The 19,172-nt window shown below is 45.0% G+C and overlaps 1 protein-coding gene across 12 annotated transcripts in view; it reads left to right on the top strand.

Annotated features, from left to right (window-relative positions):
- Positions 1-19,172, top strand: part of fibcd1 (fibrinogen C domain containing 1) — a 214,716-nt gene that overhangs the window by 112,319 nt on the left and 83,225 nt on the right. For 10 of the 12 annotated variants that reach the window (XM_037117100.1, XM_037117104.1, XM_037117103.1 and 7 more), the window contains one exon: positions 16,860-16,943. The exons of 1 other annotated variant lie outside the window; for it this stretch is intronic. In XM_037117100.1, the coding sequence (XP_036972995.1) occupies positions 16,860-16,943 (84 nt within the window). Of the gene's footprint in view, positions 1-12,875; positions 12,897-16,859; positions 16,944-19,172 lie in introns of all 12 variants that reach the window. One more of the 12 variants, XM_037117106.1, reaches the window with a different exon arrangement.

The following is a 19,172-nucleotide window of genomic DNA, read 5'->3' as shown; positions in this document are numbered from 1 at the left end:
TTTTTTTTTTTTTTTTAGTTTTGCTCCAGGCATTGAGGGGGGGGAAAGGTTAACCGGAGCATGATAGTATTACAGATTGAATTAGTCATCATTTAACAATACAAATATATGTAAATGGATATCGCCGTACATTCAATTTCACTCCCATCACGGGTAGATTATTGAATCAGAGTGGTCGATGGTTTTATTCCACTCCCCATTTGTTGCTTGTATTCATTCATGCTGTTGCAACCAGAGACATTATTTGTCCTCCATCTGTGCGTTCTTATGTTTTTTAGATCTTTCTCAGCTGGTGAGAGATTGTCTAAGAACACGGCCTTCTCGTTCATCTTCAGTTTCAGCTCCTTCAGTCGAAAATATGTGTTTTTTAACAGTTGAGCTGCGGGAGAGTGATGTAAGAGCACGGCTTGGCAGGAGAAGGCTAACCTCACGCTCGTCGCTGAAACTTTCTCCGTCCTCGTTGAAAATCTGATTTTGAGAGGCACGAGTAGTCTCAGTGTCCCGGTCCAATATTCAGCGTAGTGCGATGCGGAAACTCGAGGATTCCAGTTCACGTACGCTGAAAATTGAGTTTGCGGTGAAGTAAGAGACCTTGCACACACTTGCATATTCTCAAATTACTAGTCTTTTCAAATGAGGCAGAAGGAATAAGTGCCACCGTAAGGATTTTAATGTGATTATTACACATTTTCCATTCCTGCAACAGCCACATCAGGCACATTAGAGCTGTTGTATATACTTATGTCTTCATACCTGCATAGCGGGGATCTAGTGTCCGGCCCTTAAACTTGCATATTTTAATGAGGCAGAAGGAATAAGTGCCATCGTAAGGATTTTAATGTGATTATTATACGTCTTCCTTTTCCTGCAAAAACCATGTCAGGCACATTAGAGATGTTGTATGTACGTATGTCTCCATACATGCATGGAGGGGATCTGTAAATGGCAATTATCCATCTACGTCAGACAGTAAGAGGCGTCTTGTGTCCGGCCCTTGAACTTGTATATTCTCACTTTTTTTTTTTTTTAATGAGGCAGAGAGAATAGCTGCCATTTTAAGGATTTTAATGTGGTAATAATATGTTTTCTATCCTGCAAAAGCCATGCGAAGCACATTAGAGATGTTCTATGTCAGTATGTCTTAAAACACACATGGTGGGAATCTTAAAAATGGCGATTATCCGTCGACGTCACATGAGGTAAGGTTGGTATTGTTGAAAGCCCTTATAGAGCCTGTCAGCGCAGCACAGTCTCGGCTATTTGTCTGCCACCTTTAGCACAATCTTCCTTACAGACGCGATGATTTATTGATGAAGTTTGCAGGAGATTGTTGGGGGGGAGATAGTCTACAGAGAGCGTGAGAAAACCTATTAGACGGGAAAAAAACAAAAAAAGGAAAAAAAACGTCTGCTATCCGAGAAGTGGCTCTTGGAGAATAAAAAGTTTGAGAAATCTTACAGTGGGCTGTCTCAGTTAGCCGCACTTATTACTTCTCATCACTGAATTTGTCAGCAGACAGACACAGTAATTGTCACATAATCACTGGCAGATCTTGAAAAATGCTCTTCAGCTTTGTTTTGGTTGGTACAGTGTCTTTTAAAATCCTTCCTCGGTATGTTAAACTTATGCTTTCTCTCTCTCTCGCTGTCTTTTGCTCAGCCTCTCTCGTTTGAGGAATTTAGTCTGGCAGGCTTCTCACATCCGTCTATAATGTGCTAACATAAGAAATCAATCAGACTCACAGTATTTCTACATCCCCTCAGCTTGCATTGATTTATCGAACACGCGCTGAAGATGAAGAGAGAAAGTCTGTAAGCATGGCGGTGAAGGGTGATCAACGGGTGGGGGGGGGGAGTGGATGGAGGGATGAGGATGACGGGACAGTGACGGATTTTTCAGGGATGACGTGTGAAAGGAGGAGGAGCGAAGGCGAAGAGGAGGTGTCGCCCCGCGCTGACCTTTGTTTTTGGTCGGATGACGTCGTTCACCTCGGGGTCAGCGCGCTGTCGGTCACGAGCCAGCCGGCCCGAGAAAATGATGATAAGGTGTTTTTATGTTTTTCCGATGGGTTATGCTGTGCGCTGTGGTTTTTTTGGGGGCATGACAGCTGCTGTCAGCCCCGTAGCAGGAAGAGTTCAGGGGTCACGGAGATCGCGGTTGCGTAGGTTCCCACCAGAAGCTTGAACGTGAACCAAACCTGACACAAAGAGAAACAGCTCTAGTGACTTTCTGATACTGTTTGTTGGTATTAGTATTTTTTTTCAGAAAGCGTGTGAGACACTTTCATGTCACAGTCTTCTTGAAATTTGGACTCGACTGATTCACGGACATCGTGTTAAAACGAGGGATTTTCTTAGAACATGTCTGCTGTTTCCAAGCTGAATTATTACCATATTAAAGTGGTAATTTGCACCTGATGCATTTTGTAATGACTTCTTGACTGTTGTCACAAATTTGAGTGACTTTCAATCTTAACTTCTTTCTTTTTTTCTTTTTTCCCCCCCTAACCCAAAACAAATTATCTTGCCGCTCATTTATGACTCAGTGCAATTTCATATTTCACGCGCTCAGGTCTCTGAAGGGACGCCTCAACGGTGCATTTTTGCTTTTTCAATTTTATACATCTCAAGAGTGAAGAGCTTGTTTATCCTTTTTTTTTTTTTTTCTTCTTGGGAGGATATGTCTGCGAAGAAGAGGGAGAGGAGGGGGAAGAGTCAGCAGAAAAGCTCAACAGTAGCTGGGTGTATTTATATCATAGGCATACACTTAGAGAGACACCATGGGGGCCTGATGGGGATGAGGATTGAAGTGGATTACCGAGATAGGACAGCACCACTGAGAGAATGAAATGCGCTGTTTATGTTAGGCTTTCATTTAAAAAAAGAAAAAACACACACGAGTGGTAAAACATACGTCTATCCGCGACCATATGTGGCTCGGCTGAGTGCCTCTGGCCCCTCTCGCTGATTGAAGGGGTTAAAGAGGAGATTAAAGTGATAATGTACATCTCTAATCCGCAGCATTTTCAGAGGGCAAAGAGGCAAAAAAAAAAAAAACGCCTCCCAGCCACAGATCTGGACACGGGGACGGGGATGGGGGGGGGTCAGCGGTCGCCATGGCAACAGATTATTCAGAATAATTATCTGCCATATGCGTCTTGTCACAATTAGAAGTTGGCTGTGAGCCGGGTCGCGGGTCAAACGCTGATCAGAGTATCGGGTGGTGGTGGCGAGAACATGACCCCCACCCCACACCGCCGCCGCCGCTTATTAGAATAAAGTTCAGCTTGCTTATCGCAATCTGTCGCACGAGCCCGCAGTCGCGCGCAGCAGATAGTCTTAAGAGATCCAATGCTACCAGCCACATCACTCTGTTGCACTGACTTTCCCCCCCCCACCACCACCACCACCACCCCACGTCTAAATGTCACTGCACACAGCTTTCAATAGCCTCCTTTTCTTCAATAATAGATCTCACAAAATGAAAATCTGGAAATGAATAAAATGGATTTATGATTTCAATCAGAATGCTAAGCTCCCAGAATCGACTTTTTTTTCGGAGGGTGGGGAGGAGGAGCTGAGTAGCAAGGAGAGGAAATGACTGTGTGAGGAGAGAGTGCACAAATGTGAGCTGACACGGGCGTGAAGGAGGAGGAGGAGGAGGAGGAGGAAGCAAAAAGAAAAACTTTTGTGGTTTGTTCTCCAGACCAGGCCTTCCATTAGGAGTCCAGACGTTTTAACTCATCACTGCAGCTCTCCCGCTGGAGTTTTACAGAGAATGCTTCATTTCCTATAAAGCCGTGTTCACACTGGTACCCTGGGAAAAGCGGCAACAAGGTGCAAAGTGGTTTATCCATTATAGTGGATCATTTATTCCCTCACTTTGGCCCATGTGAGAAAAGTCATTTGGAGTGAGATACCTCTCTCCATGCTGTTTACCGTCCTGTGAAGCGGAAATTGCAAAAAAAAAAAATAATAATAATAATAATCTCTTAAAATCGCTGTCAGTTAATTTGGAAATGTTATCCAGCTGAAAAAATTCATCTCGAAAAATTCAGCTGTGATTGTTTTCCACCGTTTTCCTCTCCAGTCATCAAAAATAAGATTTGTTTCTCGTCCCTGCAGCTGAGTGGTTCAGTTCTGTGCAGAATGGACTGAAGCGTCTTGTGTCCAGCAGTTAAACGTGTGAAATTAAATATAGAAGCTTATGTTTTCACCCATGTCCTGTTTCTCGGTTGGTTGGTTTGTAAACAGGATTACACAAAAAAAAAAACATAAAACAGATTCCACGTAAAACTTGGACGGTGGACGGGTCTCAGCCCAGAACAGATCCTGTTCAGTCAACGAAAAAAGGAAATCATTGTCACTGTCTTTAAACGTTAACGTGGACGTTTTTCAATAATTTCGTAATTTCTTTCAGGGATCAATGCATGAACTTGATCAAAACAGTCATATTCATGTGGTTGGTGTTTATGAATGAGTACAACTTGATGCGGATCCAGATCAAAATTTAAAGGGGAAGCTTTTTTTCAGCTGGTACTACAAAGTATATTGGATTAGGCTCAGTTGAATTAAAGGGGACCTCGGTGGAGGTATGCGCTCTACTGAGTGCCATTCTAGTTTACATTTACATTTTAGGGCATTTAGCAGATGCTTTCGTCCAAAGCAACTTACAGTAATTCATTCATAGATTCATACACTGATGGTAGTGGCTGACCAGTTCTTGCCCAAGGACACTTCAGCACGCAGACCAGCGGAATCAAACCAGCGACCCTCCGATAACAAGACGCTGGCTCCGCCCCTGAGCCACAGCCTCCTAGTTTCTGAGTGTATTTTTATGATAAGGGAAAAGGAATAGGTGCCCTTTAATTATCTTTAAACACACCTTTTCCTGCAGCAACCACATGACAGATCAGATGTATGTAGGGGACCTTAAACACCTCGTGCTTTCCCCGTCTCATTGTCACAGTGTAGACACGTGGTGCAGTCTGCTAAAGAACATCCTCACGTCGCCCGCGGCGATCTCTATTCAGAGCGTGTCGTCTCCGCTTCTAACCTTGGATTTGGTAAGAACCGGTCCGAGGGTCCCCACTCCTCCCCGGGGGAGCTGTGAAACGTGGCAGCTTAGCCAGTTTTTTAAAAAAAAACTGCCCGCGATACCTCGGGCCGATCACTGCGAGCTGTCAGATCGCGTGTGATGCACGGTGACGCCGTTTCCCTCTGATCAAATCTGTCACATCGCGCCAGGCGGGATCACAGGGTGGACACGTTTTAGGAGCGAGCCTGGATGTGTTCAGACAAGCTACTTACGCTTAAACGCCAATTAAGCCCCATGCACTACTTACATCTATGGTCTATTAGATTGTCACCCATCACTATTAGGAGACACTCAGAGCCCTCTGGCATTCTGGGAAAATAATTACATTCTTTCTGCGTCATAATTACTGCCTTGAAAGTGTCTCGAACACTAACAAAGCTCACTCTTCTCTGACTCGCCACTCTTTCTCTCCCCGAGCTCTGCCGTTCTCACCCGCCTGTTGTCTCTGGAGACACTAATGAAGTGGTTTTAATCTTGTAACTCCAGAGGAATTGTCAGAAAAAAGGACGGCATTAATTAAGTTCTCGTTTGTATCCCTTTTTTCTTTTTTTTCCTGAAGTTTCCACATCTTCAGAGCGCGCCCCGCCATACAGACGTGTTTACCACCGACTGCTGCCGTGTGACTCGTATAGAAGCGGCGTGCAGCGCGGGGATTAGGATGCCTTCTTGGGAAACATTTGTTGATTAGTCCAAATGAATTTAATTCGGAGTTGTGCTCTGGAAACTTTGATAGCACACATTGATTTCCCCATTTGCAACTTTGCTCAACTCTGTAAACACACACGAAAACAAAACACCCCGGATCTTTCTTATGGTGTAATCTCTATAGGAGCCCGCATTAAGTCTCATTTAGTCTCGTCGTGTTGCCGAACAATTAGAGAATCTGTGCATAAGTTATTGCCTGCACACTGCCGCCACTCAGACATGAAGCAACTTTGAGTTATTGTGCGGTTCCGGTTGGATGCGCGCAGAGAATAGCTTGTCTGTTACCTCCACGCGTGTGAGTGATGTTTAGCAGCGGCTAGCCACATTCAGCTGATCTGTTCATGCAGTTGCTCTGTTTTGATTAAGTCGCCGCCGTCTTCACAATGTTCATTTGGAATTGCTTTATTTTTTTTTTTTTTACTGCATTCACGGGGAAAGAAATGACAGTCATGGCAGTTCTTTTCATAAACAGCCGGAGAGCAAGCCGCGGCTCCTGCTCTCCTGTTTGCCGTCTCCTGAATCAGGTTGTTGACTTAAGATCTTAGCTTTTCAGAATAAAGTGTACCTTCATTTTACATCCCTCCTCCTCCTCCGCCAACAACTTCTCTTGTATTTTACCAGCTGAAGCTGTCACAGGTTCTTTTCTTACTTGGACAATAGCAGTAAAGTATGGTGCTTCATGCAGGGTTACAATTTAGACTCCATTAAGCCTGCCGTCATTAACCGTAGCCACTTTTCAAATCTCCCAGTCCACTAAAATTGTGGATGTTGTATTTTTTTCTGTAACAAGAATTAAATCGCTGCATAATTTCTGATTAATGGAACGACAACTGGATAACAAAGCTGCATGCTGGCGGCGAAGGGAAAGTGAAGCTGAACTCATTAAATCGTCGTTTTTTCTGAGCGGCTGCATTAAAAAAAGAAAAAAAAAATGACGGGAACAATCGTCTCATGAGGCACAGGTCAGGGTGACACCGCATCTGGCAGGTACATTAATTAGATGTGCCTTTGGATAAGCTTGGTGATCTTCGGATGAACATCATCAGTATATTCTCCTTTTTGCAAAATAGAAATCAGAGAAAAGACTGTAAAACTCACTTGTTGCAGAACACGGATGAAGTGCGACTCTTGGTGCTTAGTTTCACTCTCATTCGCTCTGTATTTGCCGTCCTAATGACGTGGTGAAGGTGGTGCATAGGTGTTTGTAGCTTGTAGATTCCTGTTATACCATCATCACAAATATATTATTTCAAATCATATTTTTCCACATGTGTCGATGAATGAAATCACAGTAAATGGTCCAAATCAGCTGGCAGAGGCGGGTACTAATCAGTCTTCGCGGCTTGCGACGCACTCTGTCCTCCTGTTTTGTCTCTCGTTTTGAAAATCTGATTCCCGGATGCAGCTTTTGCGCAGCGATAAGATCGACAGGTGCCGTAGGAGATGACCGAAGGGCCGTCGAAATCGTCAATAAATGACAAACTTCATAGCAAGTGAATAGTGGGCAGCGTGCGGGAGTCTCTTTCTTTAAAATCAGATATAGACAGAGATAGAAACACACGTTAAATAGCACACAGTTACATCACAGACGGGAGATAACCAGCCACAGTCTGTTCACCCTGCCGCCTTACAGATGCATCCGCTGCCGCACCACGAGAATATGGAGATCGGCCTCTTCTCCTCTGTGAGACTCGTCACACTTCGCTCAAACCCAGTTTCAAAGCGCAACCCCCCCCAGATCCTGCACAAACTGTCCCCTTTTACATTTATCTGTCCCCAATTTCATGATTTTTTTTTTCGAAACGATCTCATTCTGAACAGGTTCCACAAGTTGACAAACATTTCCGTGTTGCTGATTTCCGCCCCTGTCGAATCGGCCTCCCGCCCGCCCGTCCTGCAGCGTGCGCGCCGCGCTCATTGACCGTTGCTTTCTGAAGGGTAATTTAGCACAGGAATTGAGAAGGCTTCCATTAACGGTGAAGGCCACTTTTTGAGAAAATTGCTTTTGTATTTTTCACGAGGAGGGCCACTTCCAGAAGTGGCACAACACTGTCGGCATGCGGGGCAGCTTTTGTAAACGCTAACCAGTCAGTCCAGACAGAAACAATGCTGTCACATTCGCTTTTTTAATGATATAAAGCCGGGTTTTCAGACGGAACTAGATCCCTGTCAGAGTCTTACCGGGAGTGAGTATGGATTTATTTTCCTATTCTTTTACTTCATATTCTTTCAGCCTAGAAAGCACAGAGAGGTGGGATATTGCGCTCCGTGGGTGAAGGGGAAGTGTTCTGCTTGTTTGTGAAAACCGTAAGTCGGGTGTATGATGGGAAAGTTGAGTTCATATAGGAACCCGTGACCTTAAAAGACCAATATCCACTGCAGCACGACCTCCCCTCGGGGAGAGGGACACCGCGCGGCACTTACCACCCGATAGCACTCAACCGACACATCCTTCAGTCACGCAGCGCCACGCACGTGCACACACACACACACACACACACTGACACAAATACTTTGCTGTTTTTTTTCTTTTATTTTTTCAAACTCGGTGTGAGCGGTGTGAGTAAAAGGAGCAAGCGCCACATTTATCTCGCACCATCAGCATCAAAATCTGATCTCTCTGCCAAGGTCAACCTGGCAAGATGTAGGCTACAAACGCAGACATGCACACAGAGAGAGATGGACAGCCAGATAGACACACACACACACACACACACACACACACACACACACACATCAGGCCACCTGATGTGCTACTTGAACTACAACCATAAGTCATTCTGCAAGCTAGGTGTTCCATGACGTGCAGACACCAGTGTATCCATAACGCTCATGTATTATTTATGAGCGCCTGTATGGTTTTTGCACGTATTGCGATGTATGCAAATGTACACATTAAGGAAAGGCAGCTCTTCATTTCTGCCTGTTAGAAGAAGTGCCTGCCTTCTTATCACGCCGCTATTAAAATAGCAAGGCTGCGGGGAGGAGATCCATCTTGTCTTTTTAATGGCATGTCTTGGCGTGTGTGTATGTGTGTGCGTGCGGCGCATCAAGGTGCGCCGAATGTGTTTTTCCCGCCGTCTCAGGCGCGTGTTGATGCCGCCGTGCCGAGCGTGATTGTGGCGGTGCACTTAACTGCGCTTTGCAACTGCAATCAGGGACCGTAAGTGGCCTGCGATTTCAAAAAGGGGGGAAGAAATTGAAGTAGGGGCCTGGTGAGGAGCAGGCAGAAAGAGAGACGCGAGCCTGTGAAGTCGGAATGTGAGGCATCCTCGACGAGAACCATTTTGATTAATCCTGACACACAGTAAAGCGGATAGCATCATAATTACCTCCCTGCTATTTCATGCCACAATGAGTGTGTTGCTTTAGCGGTGATATCTCTTTGTTTGCGTGTGATGCGGCGGCATCAGCATCAGCCAGGTGTCCGTTTGGTTTCTCGAGGAGCCACGCGGAGCAATAAGAAATGTTTTTTTTCACTGTCACAGAAGTGCTGCTTTAGCATTTATAAACCCGCCCATTAGAGAGCATTTCTGCCTGGTGCGTATGTGTGTGTGTGTGTGAGCGGCGTTGATGTTTCTGCACTCCTTACATAGTCGGCATCTCAGGCATGAAAGTTTAATTTCAAGTCGAGACAAGTCAAGTTTATTTGTACGGCCCCAGTTTTACAGTCAGCGTCTCGATGGGCCGATCGAGGCCACGGCAGCAACAGTTTCTGACTCAAGAGCTCCACGAAGAACGACTAAAGGTGGTGTTCAGGACGGGAAAATAAAAAGAGAGATCTTCCATTTTTGGATGGCTGAGGATGACGGGACCAGCAGTCAGGGAAAAAGAAAATCAGATAATGGAAATAAAGTGGTCACATCAACTGTAACTAGATGTGTTAGACGGCGGCCTCCTTGAGCGTCCACATGCCAGATAAGGAGGCAAAGCAGGAAGCACGAGCGGCCACAGATCACCTGTGTCCTGAGAGGAGAAGAAGAAGAAGAAGAAGGGCGGCTCTAAACGCCACAACACCCCGTGTGTGAAAATTGAAAGGCCCTGCTTCAATCTTGCCGTTTCACTTCACGCTCACCCACCAGCCGCTCTGACCTCACGGTGATTGTGTGCTTTATAATGGCGGCGGCGGTGATGTGCTCTCTGCATTCCAGTGTGTGTGTGTGTGTGTGTGTGTGTGTGTGTGTGTGTGTGTGTGTGCGTGCCTCAGGGACAGTGGGTGACAGACTCGCTTCCCCGTGTGTGGCCGATTGCAGCGTGAGCTCCAAGGACAAGCAGTGGAGGGTAGAGCGGGTGATTTGTCTCTTAGGATTGAACTCATCTCCCTGGTCTCCCGCAGGCCTCTCCTCCCTCCTCTTTCTCTGCATGCTGTCTTTCTTTTTCCCTTTTTTTTTTTTTTTGAAGGTGAAGAGCATTTTTCTCTCTGCGTTTGCATGCGTCTGTTTTTTAGCTGATGCAGGTGATTGTGTTTCGTGATACGTACACAGTTCATGCTGCATTCGAGGACACCCACCGAAGACGCTCAGATTTGTACATAGATACGCCACAAAAGGGGGAGAAAAGTAAGTCCATGAGGTTTCTTTCTTTTTCCCTTGAGCCACATAATGGAGCCGAGGTTGAGAGTACGGGAGAAGAGTAGATTTGCAGCGACAGATAAAAAGCCATACTTAAACTGAATAAACCAGCGTTTGATTTGTATACCCTTGAATGCTGAATAGAGGAAGAGAAAAACATGATCGAGGAAAATTAATCAAAACAGATGTTTTTTTTTTTCCGATCCGAGCCTTAAAAATACTGGGCCACTTCCTGTCAGCGATTTTAGATTATATGATATAAATAGAGAACCCTGAGTAAAAACAAGAGTGAACAGGGACATTTTATGCACTTCACTGTTTTACTGTTACGATTGTTGGATGCTGATGCTAAATGTGACGTGCCCATCCACGTAGTTTCTTTAAGTGGCTACAAGGTGCAAGTAAGCAAAAGTAATGTGAAGCCAAAATGACTCGACCGTCTTCCACATCACTTCGGCATCACGTGGACCTGTGGAGCCTTAGCACAAGAGACTTCTGCACTTCCTGTTTAGCGCCCGGCTAACTCGAATAGCGATAACGTGATTTAATCGCGCAGCTCCTTCTAGACGTTGCAGATTTTATAGGACCAAATCAAATTCAGACAGTAAGATGAGGCATTTTGTGCGGAGGCCTGGTTTACAGATGCCTCCTTCAAAACGTTAGCGCATGGGGGAAAATTATTTTTGCGCCCTCAGTGCTTTTAATTACACAGTTTGGCCACTACGAAAACTGGCCCCTGAAGCAGGCTACTGGAAATTTGTCCAGTCAGTGGAAAATGGGCTTTTTGGGTGACAGGAATTAAATGGCTTATTTTCAGACAGGATGGCCTGAGGGGCAAAGGGCAAAGTGTAGTCCCAAAATAAAAAAAATAGATCTGGAAAGTAGCAGTAGCTCACTTCATGTCCTCCAATTTAAGTCTGTTAACTGCCTGCTCTAATTGTGCCGTTTTTAGATGTGTCTGCTTTCTGTAGGCCAGAGGGCAGTCTTAATTTAGCCTTTATTTTATATCTCTTTCTCTGAGAAGATGTAACCAATAATCAGCAAAGCAGAAGCAACCCTCTGATTGTAGAAAACTGAGAAAACAGTCTCATAAAATCACTCAGGGAGAGCTCGTCTCCACTGATTCGCTCTGTTTGGCAGAAAACGTAACTGGAAAGTGAATGAAAATTGAGCAGAGGACATAAAGAATAGACTAGTAGTGATGGATCTGCCATTATAAGATGCCTCATGTACATATTGTTGCTCCCATATCAAAGCAGTGTCTCTCCTGGTAGCCCGAGTAACAATTATTCATGTGCCAGTAGCCGAGTTATCTCCCCCCACAAAAAAAAAAGAAAAAGTGTCCAGCCTTGTCACCAGCCGTCAGCTGTGGAGGGAATTGTCCGCTTTGAAGTTGGCAAATGCTGCCATACTGTCCTTCACGTCCACAATGGATGTGTCCTCTAAAATATCCCGGCCCGAATCTCTGCGGTCTGCAGAACAGCAGAACAGAATATAGACGCTGGCAGAGTAAACACCGCTCTCATCACATCCAGCAGTCTGCGCAACAGTCTTCTGTTTGCTCTCAGGGTTTGTTTTTTTTTTTTTTTTGTTAGAATCCTGTTTCGCTTCATGAAGAAGAAGGTGAAGGTTATTGGCGTTTTTTGGGTAAATGTCAGGAAAATATCGTGATCGCAAGTAAATGACAGAACAGTGAGCGCGAGTATGAGGCTGGAGTATAAACCCGGAATGTCTTCAGCCACTCAAAAAAGCTGTTTTGCGATGCGTTTGAGTGTCGCACTGACGCAGAGAAGGTGACTCAGCCGAGCTAAAGGCTGCACATGCAAACCAAACTGATGAGGGGTCATGGAGGTGCAGGTGGAGAAACACAGGTGAGAGTTAATGAGCAGGGAAGGAGTGATACAGGCCTGGAAACACACGAGGAACAGGGAGGGACTAATGGATAGATGTAAGACGGGTGGAGGGAAAAATCCGGTTGGTGGAGGAGCGCAGGGACACCACGAAAACCCAGTTTCAATATTTGGTAATTACAGAGTAAAATGAATGCAGGATGAAGAGGTTTGGTCAGTAATCACCTGGGAATTCAGCTAACATGATACAAATACAGACAAATACAGGTACCAAACGTACTGAAAACATTATTATGTCTACGGGGAAAAGTATTATATTTCACTTAGGGGCCTTTTTAAAAGATGAGACAACATCTTCTTTTCTTCAGTTGTCATGAAAAGAAACTCATCGCGGACCAGCTGCTGATCGGTACACAGAGAATCAGTCAGCTCGCCCATGACTTACTCTGAGTTGAGGACCATATTGTAGATAATGATGAAGTCACTCGAGAACAGTGTTATGTTAATGATCCAGCATCAAATGGCTTTCTCATTATCTTATATCTTTAACTATCATTCCCTGACAGCACATCTCATTATCAGTTCTTGATTAGATCACTTCACAGCAGTTACTTTTCTTTTTTCTTCTCCCCCCCCCCCACCCGCCGGGCAGATCATCAAACTCAACTTACAAGTAGGAACTGACTTTTTTTTTTTTATATATTGTCACTGCATCATTAGGTTAGAATTTATGAGTCATATCATTATGTACAGGCTCATTAGTTCATGAATAATGTACCAGAAACAGTCTTGGGGGAAAAAAAAAAAAAGATTTTAATTGTCTGATTCAAAAATCTACATCGAGCGTCGCTTTTGAATGTCCACGTCTTTTCTTTTGTTAAGTCGTCTTTGATTGGAGTGTCTGTATGTATTGTCAGGGTCAGGAAAATAAGTCACCATCAACATGTTTTAGTTCAGTAATCTTAAAGCAGCGTCGGGGGGGTGAGATGAGCCTCCAGTGACTTGTGAATTTAAAAATGTCCATTCATCACTTCTCTGAATGGCTCCTTAATTTCCGACGGCAGGCGGGAAATCCTCGGCTCTTATTCTGCCGGGACGTCGCCGCTTTGTTAATTCATTCATTCAGTCACTCATTCATTCATTCACTGTTCGCTCTTCTCTCAATCCCGCTAGCTTATGTCTACATGCACCTAACAAGATGATCTCTTACATGTTTAATTTCACTCGCAAACTGTGACACAACGTCCCTTTTCTTTTTTCTTTTTTTTTTGCTTTTATTCTGTTTCCCCGCTCTCCCAATTTCACTCCCTTTTTTTTTTTTTCCTCCTCCTGTCAGTCTTAGTCCGTTCATTTAGCAGCCTGCAAGTCCTGTTAAATGATCAGTAAGCTCGCAAGTGAATATATGCAAAGCCTCTTCCACTCCATCAGCTTAGTGAGCACTGGGTTTAACACACCTTGCTAAAGTCGCTGTCACACACACTCGGGCAGACACACACACACACCTAAGTGAGCGGATATATATTCCAAGAACAACACATTCCGACAATCCAAATAGTCCTAGATATAGCTCCGGGATTTCTCGCCTTGAGGACTCACCGTGTCCTCGCACGCACTCTCGCCGCGAAGACGTTAAGGTGCGCTCATTCAAAAAGAGCGCACGTACGCACCCAGTCGCACAACCCTGGCTAAGTCTGAGCCCTTCCTGTCTTCTAAGACGTGGCTCGTCAGATGGGATTCTGCGTGTAAGGTCCAACCAATAAAAAGCCCCAAATATTCTATTAAGTGTAAATCCTCTCCGCCGGTGGAGCTCGTGGAGCCAGATTAGGACTTAGACAAACACTGCCAAGCAGTCATGCCCGCGCCGGGACCACTGCCAACAAGAAGCCGAGCTGATATTGGCATGTCACCGTTAGTGTGTGTGCAGGCAGAAAAGCACCCTGATCTGAGCATTAGCAGGCGGCGGCGGCGGCGGCGGTGGTGGTGGTGATGATGGGGGGGGGAGCAAACTAAAGCTGTGATACGTGCTGCTCTGTGTAATGGGGAGACTGTGTCAGAGATCTGAGTGGGCTGCAGCTGCAACACACAACCTTTGTTCTGCATGTTCTTCTACCTCTCGGGCCTCTTTTTCGCAACAAAGCCGGAGCATCTACCCTTTGTGTCCGTATCTGTATCGCTGCACACACACACACACACACACACACACACACACACACCTGCGAACCTGTGCAGCGGCACAAAATGCGTGTACCTATTTGTATTTGTGGGTTCAAATTCATTCCAGTTTACTTTTCCCGTGTAGCTGACTTGTTAGTTTGTTTAGCAGCATCACTGTGGAGTCTGTGTTTATTTAGTAATGGTAGCTCTGTGCTCCTCTGTGTACGCCGAGCGCAGACAGCTGCAATGTTTTAGGCAGAACAGACATAGATTTCTATCGCTGACCCTAAGGCTGCTCATTAGAATTCAGCGCACCTCTCCCAAATCTCCCTCCATCTCTTTCCCACCACCACCACCGCCGCCGCTGCTGCCGCCCTTTTTACTTTCTTCTCCCTCGCTGCCTTTTTTTTTTCATCCTCTCTCGCTGTCTTACACATTGGAAGAGAACGCTTAGAGCAAAGGGGTGAACTATTGGTCAGCCATCATAACAATGACTGTGTGAGCCGCATACACAGCAAATACGAACTCGCCAACACCTGAAGAAATGCACACAACTGCTGCTACACAGGTGGCTGAAATTCTTTTAAAAAACCTGCATGATTTTCTACATTTGAATTTCACGACTCTCGATGAGAAAGAGAGAGCGATAATACCTGCTGAAATCAAGAGAATATTACCACCCAACTCCACAGCTCCAAGGAGCTTTTAAAGGCTCTTTAAAAAATTTTTTATTTTTGTTATTGAAGCCCACGCAGTTACTGTGTGGCTGCGACTGAGCCTCTCTCATTAGCCCCCTGTGGGCAGCTGTTTCCACATAAAACAAAAAAAAAAAAAAAGAGAAGCTCTGATAAACTCATTTTATTCTACCTGTCAGAGAAAACCTGCTAATGGGTGAAGATAGTTGAGCAATTACCGGCTAATATTTTCCCAGAAACTGAGGCAAAAAAATAGTGATGGTTGAACTTCTTAAGGTAGACATAAACGTGACTCAGAAAGCAAGAAGGAGCCAATTGTTTGCTGAAACATCAGTCAAACCAACGTTAGTCGCCACCAAAGTGAGACTGTTGTGAGTTTTCTTGCCCCCTAGTGGTTAGAAATCGACAAATGCAGCTTTAAAGTTTGTGTCCAAGAACTGCTGCTAATGATATTAACACTTGTAGATAGGATACTGTGCCTCACGTTATATCACAGACATTTAGTTCTGTTCTTTAGTTCATTCTGCACCGAGTGGCAGACAGAGAAAAGTGGCTAATTGGTGAAGATAGCTGAGCAATTAGCAGCTAACAGTTTCCCAAAACCAGAGGCAGCAGAAGAGTGAATATTGAAGTTACTCGTCTGTGTCAAAAACACGAGTCAAACCGATGTTAGTCTCCACCAGAGTGAGCCTGCTGGGTGTTTTTCTGCCCCCCTAGTGGTTAGAAATGGATTAACAGCAGCTTTAAATTATTTATTGTTTACACTGCTGCCGATGGTATTAAGAGATAAAATGTCAGAATGCGTACAAATAGGTTAATAGATTAGTCTCACGTAATTTCACATACACACAGGCTAAGAGTGCGACACCACCCTCGGATACAGTCTGATGCATTAGCTGCTAATGTTCGGCGCATCTCTTCTTAAGTGTAGGCACAGTGTGTGTGTGTGTGTGTGTGTGTGTGTGTGTGTGTGCCCCCCTTGTGTTGTCGTTGTTGTCGTCCCAGGCTAATTGAGCAATTCCACAGTGGGAGCGCTGGTGTTTAAGGTCACGGAGCGACGTGCTCTCCTGGAGCAGTTAGAAAGCTCCCCCCCCCCCTCGTACTTTCATAATTACTCAGCTTTTATCCGTGCAGTAGCTACAACGACTTCCCAGACGCGTTCACACAGCGCCGCACGCTGAAGCACACAATGTTCAGATAGTCCATACAAAAAACACAATCAGATGGTCTATACAAGCACCCACACTCACCTCATCTGGATGGTTGTTCCTACACGCATGCTGCACCCACTCACTGTCAGTGGAATGCTAATTTTCCTTTACATTTTGTTTTATTTTATCAGGAGTAGGAGGAAACTCTGTGCACAGGCGATGCTGCAGTGTCTGGGAAGACTTATTGAGCCTGTCATAGACTATTGAATTCAGTGATACCTTTGAGATGTACAGCTGTCGGTTCAGATCCGTCTTTGTCAGGGTGCAGTTATGTGCGTAGGTGGCTGTAGTTTATCAGCACCGGCACTGTAGATCTCTAAACAATAATTTTAGATAAGATGTGAAAGTCTGGTGTAGAATAATGACAAATGAGCAGCTCACAACACTTTCCCAATATGTTTTTTTATGATTTTTTTTTTATGTATGGATCCAAGATCTTTGTCTATTTGTACATATTTTTGCATGCGTGCCTGCGTGTGTGTGTGTGTGTTTGTACGCATGTGCTCGCATGCTTGACTGCACATGTGACTCGAACAAACGCCAACACTGGTGGCCCTGTCTGTTTGTCCCATGCAGACGTTCTGTGAGTGTGTGCCCAGCTCCTCCCAGCTCAAACACCGCTGGTCAGACTCAGAAACCGCCAGGGAGACGCCAGCCAAGGTAAGGCCCCGCCCCCCCACCGTCACCACGGACGCTCTGTGTAACACACAGGCAGACGCATGCGAGCACCGACACATGCCTTTATTTCGTGGGTATATATATATATCAGAATGCCCTCATTGTGATTCATGCATCATGCTGTCTAAAGATATTGCATTTTGTCAGTTTATTCAGCATTTGTAGCCTGCAAGTTCCTCGTTAGAGTGGTGCTGCAACAGTTATCTTCCCTTATTTGTCCTCAAAGTGACTGAAAATAAATCCTTTCCAGAGCCCAAGGTAACGTCTTCAAATAGCTTATTTGTTTGACATTCAGTTGAATTCACAGAAATATAAAAACAAGAAGCAAATGTCGACATCTCAGAGGTCGGAAGCTGTGAATTTGGAGCATTTTTGCCTTGAAAAATGCCCAATAATTGATTAAAACATTTTTCTAACCAATGACTTTTTGAATTTGGTTTCACCTGCACATAATTTGGGTGCATCATATGAATATATTTTGATTGAATAACTGCTGAACATCAGCCGTGACCAAAGAAAATGTTAAATATCACTTGACAGGTTTTTCTATCTATCTATCTATCTATCTATCTATCTATCTATCTATCTATCTATCTATCTATCTATCTCCTTTTGTATATACATTATACTCCACCTCCATTCTTCCAGTCAAAACAGCGGCACAGTAAGACGCTCACCTGCCGAGAGGACTCGGCGCCGTCGTCGATGATTCTCCTCACAGTCGGCTTCCTCGCCGCTTTGCTAGCAATGGCGGCGTTGAGGATTATTGCATATTACACATCGCGTTTTTGCCACCGAGCTGCCGGGGTTGCACAACCTCGGCTCAGGCGCCCCAAACACGCACGAATTAGACGGGATTAGGGCCCCGCAGATGTCTTTGAACTGAGCGCCTTGATCGCGGCTGCACCCGGGAAAAAAAAAACAGGAGCTCTGTTGCACGGAAGAATTTGGGAAGAGGGCTCCGTTTTGAATACTGATGAGAAACGTGTTAGTCGAGGTGCAGGTGAAAGAATCGCAAAATGGAAGGGTGGGTGGAAACACCTCCGTCTAAAACTGTGTTGATCTCGCTATGCTTGCCAGTTCAACATTTACAGATGTCGCTGCCTCCTCCTGTGTGTTAGTCGGCCAGCATCAACATGAAATTCCTCCTGTGTTCACATCAGCCACAGCATGTATGTATGTATGTGTATATATATTTGTGTTTGGGAAGGAGAAAGTGAAAGATGGAGAGAAAGAGAAAGAGGGAGGTTGCAAGTCTCCTGCTGGTCTCCTGCTTATCTTATGAGCAGACAAAGCCTTTCGTCCGAGAGCTGTCTGCCAGTGCTTTGGCGTGGGAGGACGACATCATTTTCATAGAGAGGAATTCTCTCTCATTTCACTGCCTCTCATTATTTTTATTTTTTCTATCCACCCATCAGAATCCCCCTCCCCAATCCTCCTCTCAAATCCAGTGGTGTGGCATGAGTAGAGACAGGACAGGATCTGAAAGTCAGCCACTAATTACAGAGTGGGCTCCCGCTGCGACAGTGAGAGACTCATTTGCGGAAGAAAAAACTGTGTTAAGAGGCGGCTCGCGGTGTCATTACCCCCGCTGCAAACTCTTGAGCTGAGAGATCTTGTTTTCCAGTCAGGGCACGAAGCCGGGCTGCAGCTAGGTTTTATTTTTATTGACCATTTGGAAAAAAAAAACAAAAAAAAAAAAACAAATGCAGCAGGAAAAACCTCGACTCCTCACTGTCATGATGACTTTTTCTTCCTTCCGTTCAGTCTCTCTGACTTTGTCAGTGTGACCGGGTAGAAATAGAGAGGCATTGTACACATCCTGTAGGTGGGCCGGCACATTGGTACATTGCGGTGCTATTCTTGCGGTTCAACTTTCATATTTCAGCCATTTGAACCTTTTTACAAGTAAAATTTTGTGACCGAAAATGTACATAGAAACAACAGTAGAAGTATTTGCTGCAATCTTTTTCCTCTTTTGGCAATCAGTGTGCAACCTTACTCACTTTACGTACCCTCGGGTCAGGATGAGATGGATGAGATGAGCAAAAATCTGCACCTTTAAAATGTCAGAAAAGACTTTGTACATCATGTATTTTGAAGGCGAACATCTGGGGACATCATAATGTGGCTGCTACCATGTACCTGGGAAAAGTTTCATTACAGAAATGCCCTGCTGATGCTGCTGTGTGTGTGTGTGTGTGTGTGTGT

The sequence above is a fragment of the Acanthopagrus latus genome, chromosome 12 (genome assembly GCF_904848185.1).
Source record: "Acanthopagrus latus isolate v.2019 chromosome 12, fAcaLat1.1, whole genome shotgun sequence".
In the NCBI taxonomy this organism is placed as follows: Eukaryota; Metazoa; Chordata; class Actinopteri; order Spariformes; family Sparidae; genus Acanthopagrus; species Acanthopagrus latus.
Note: the sequence above shows the minus strand (reverse complement) of the source record. Positions and strands in the feature narration are given on the sequence as shown.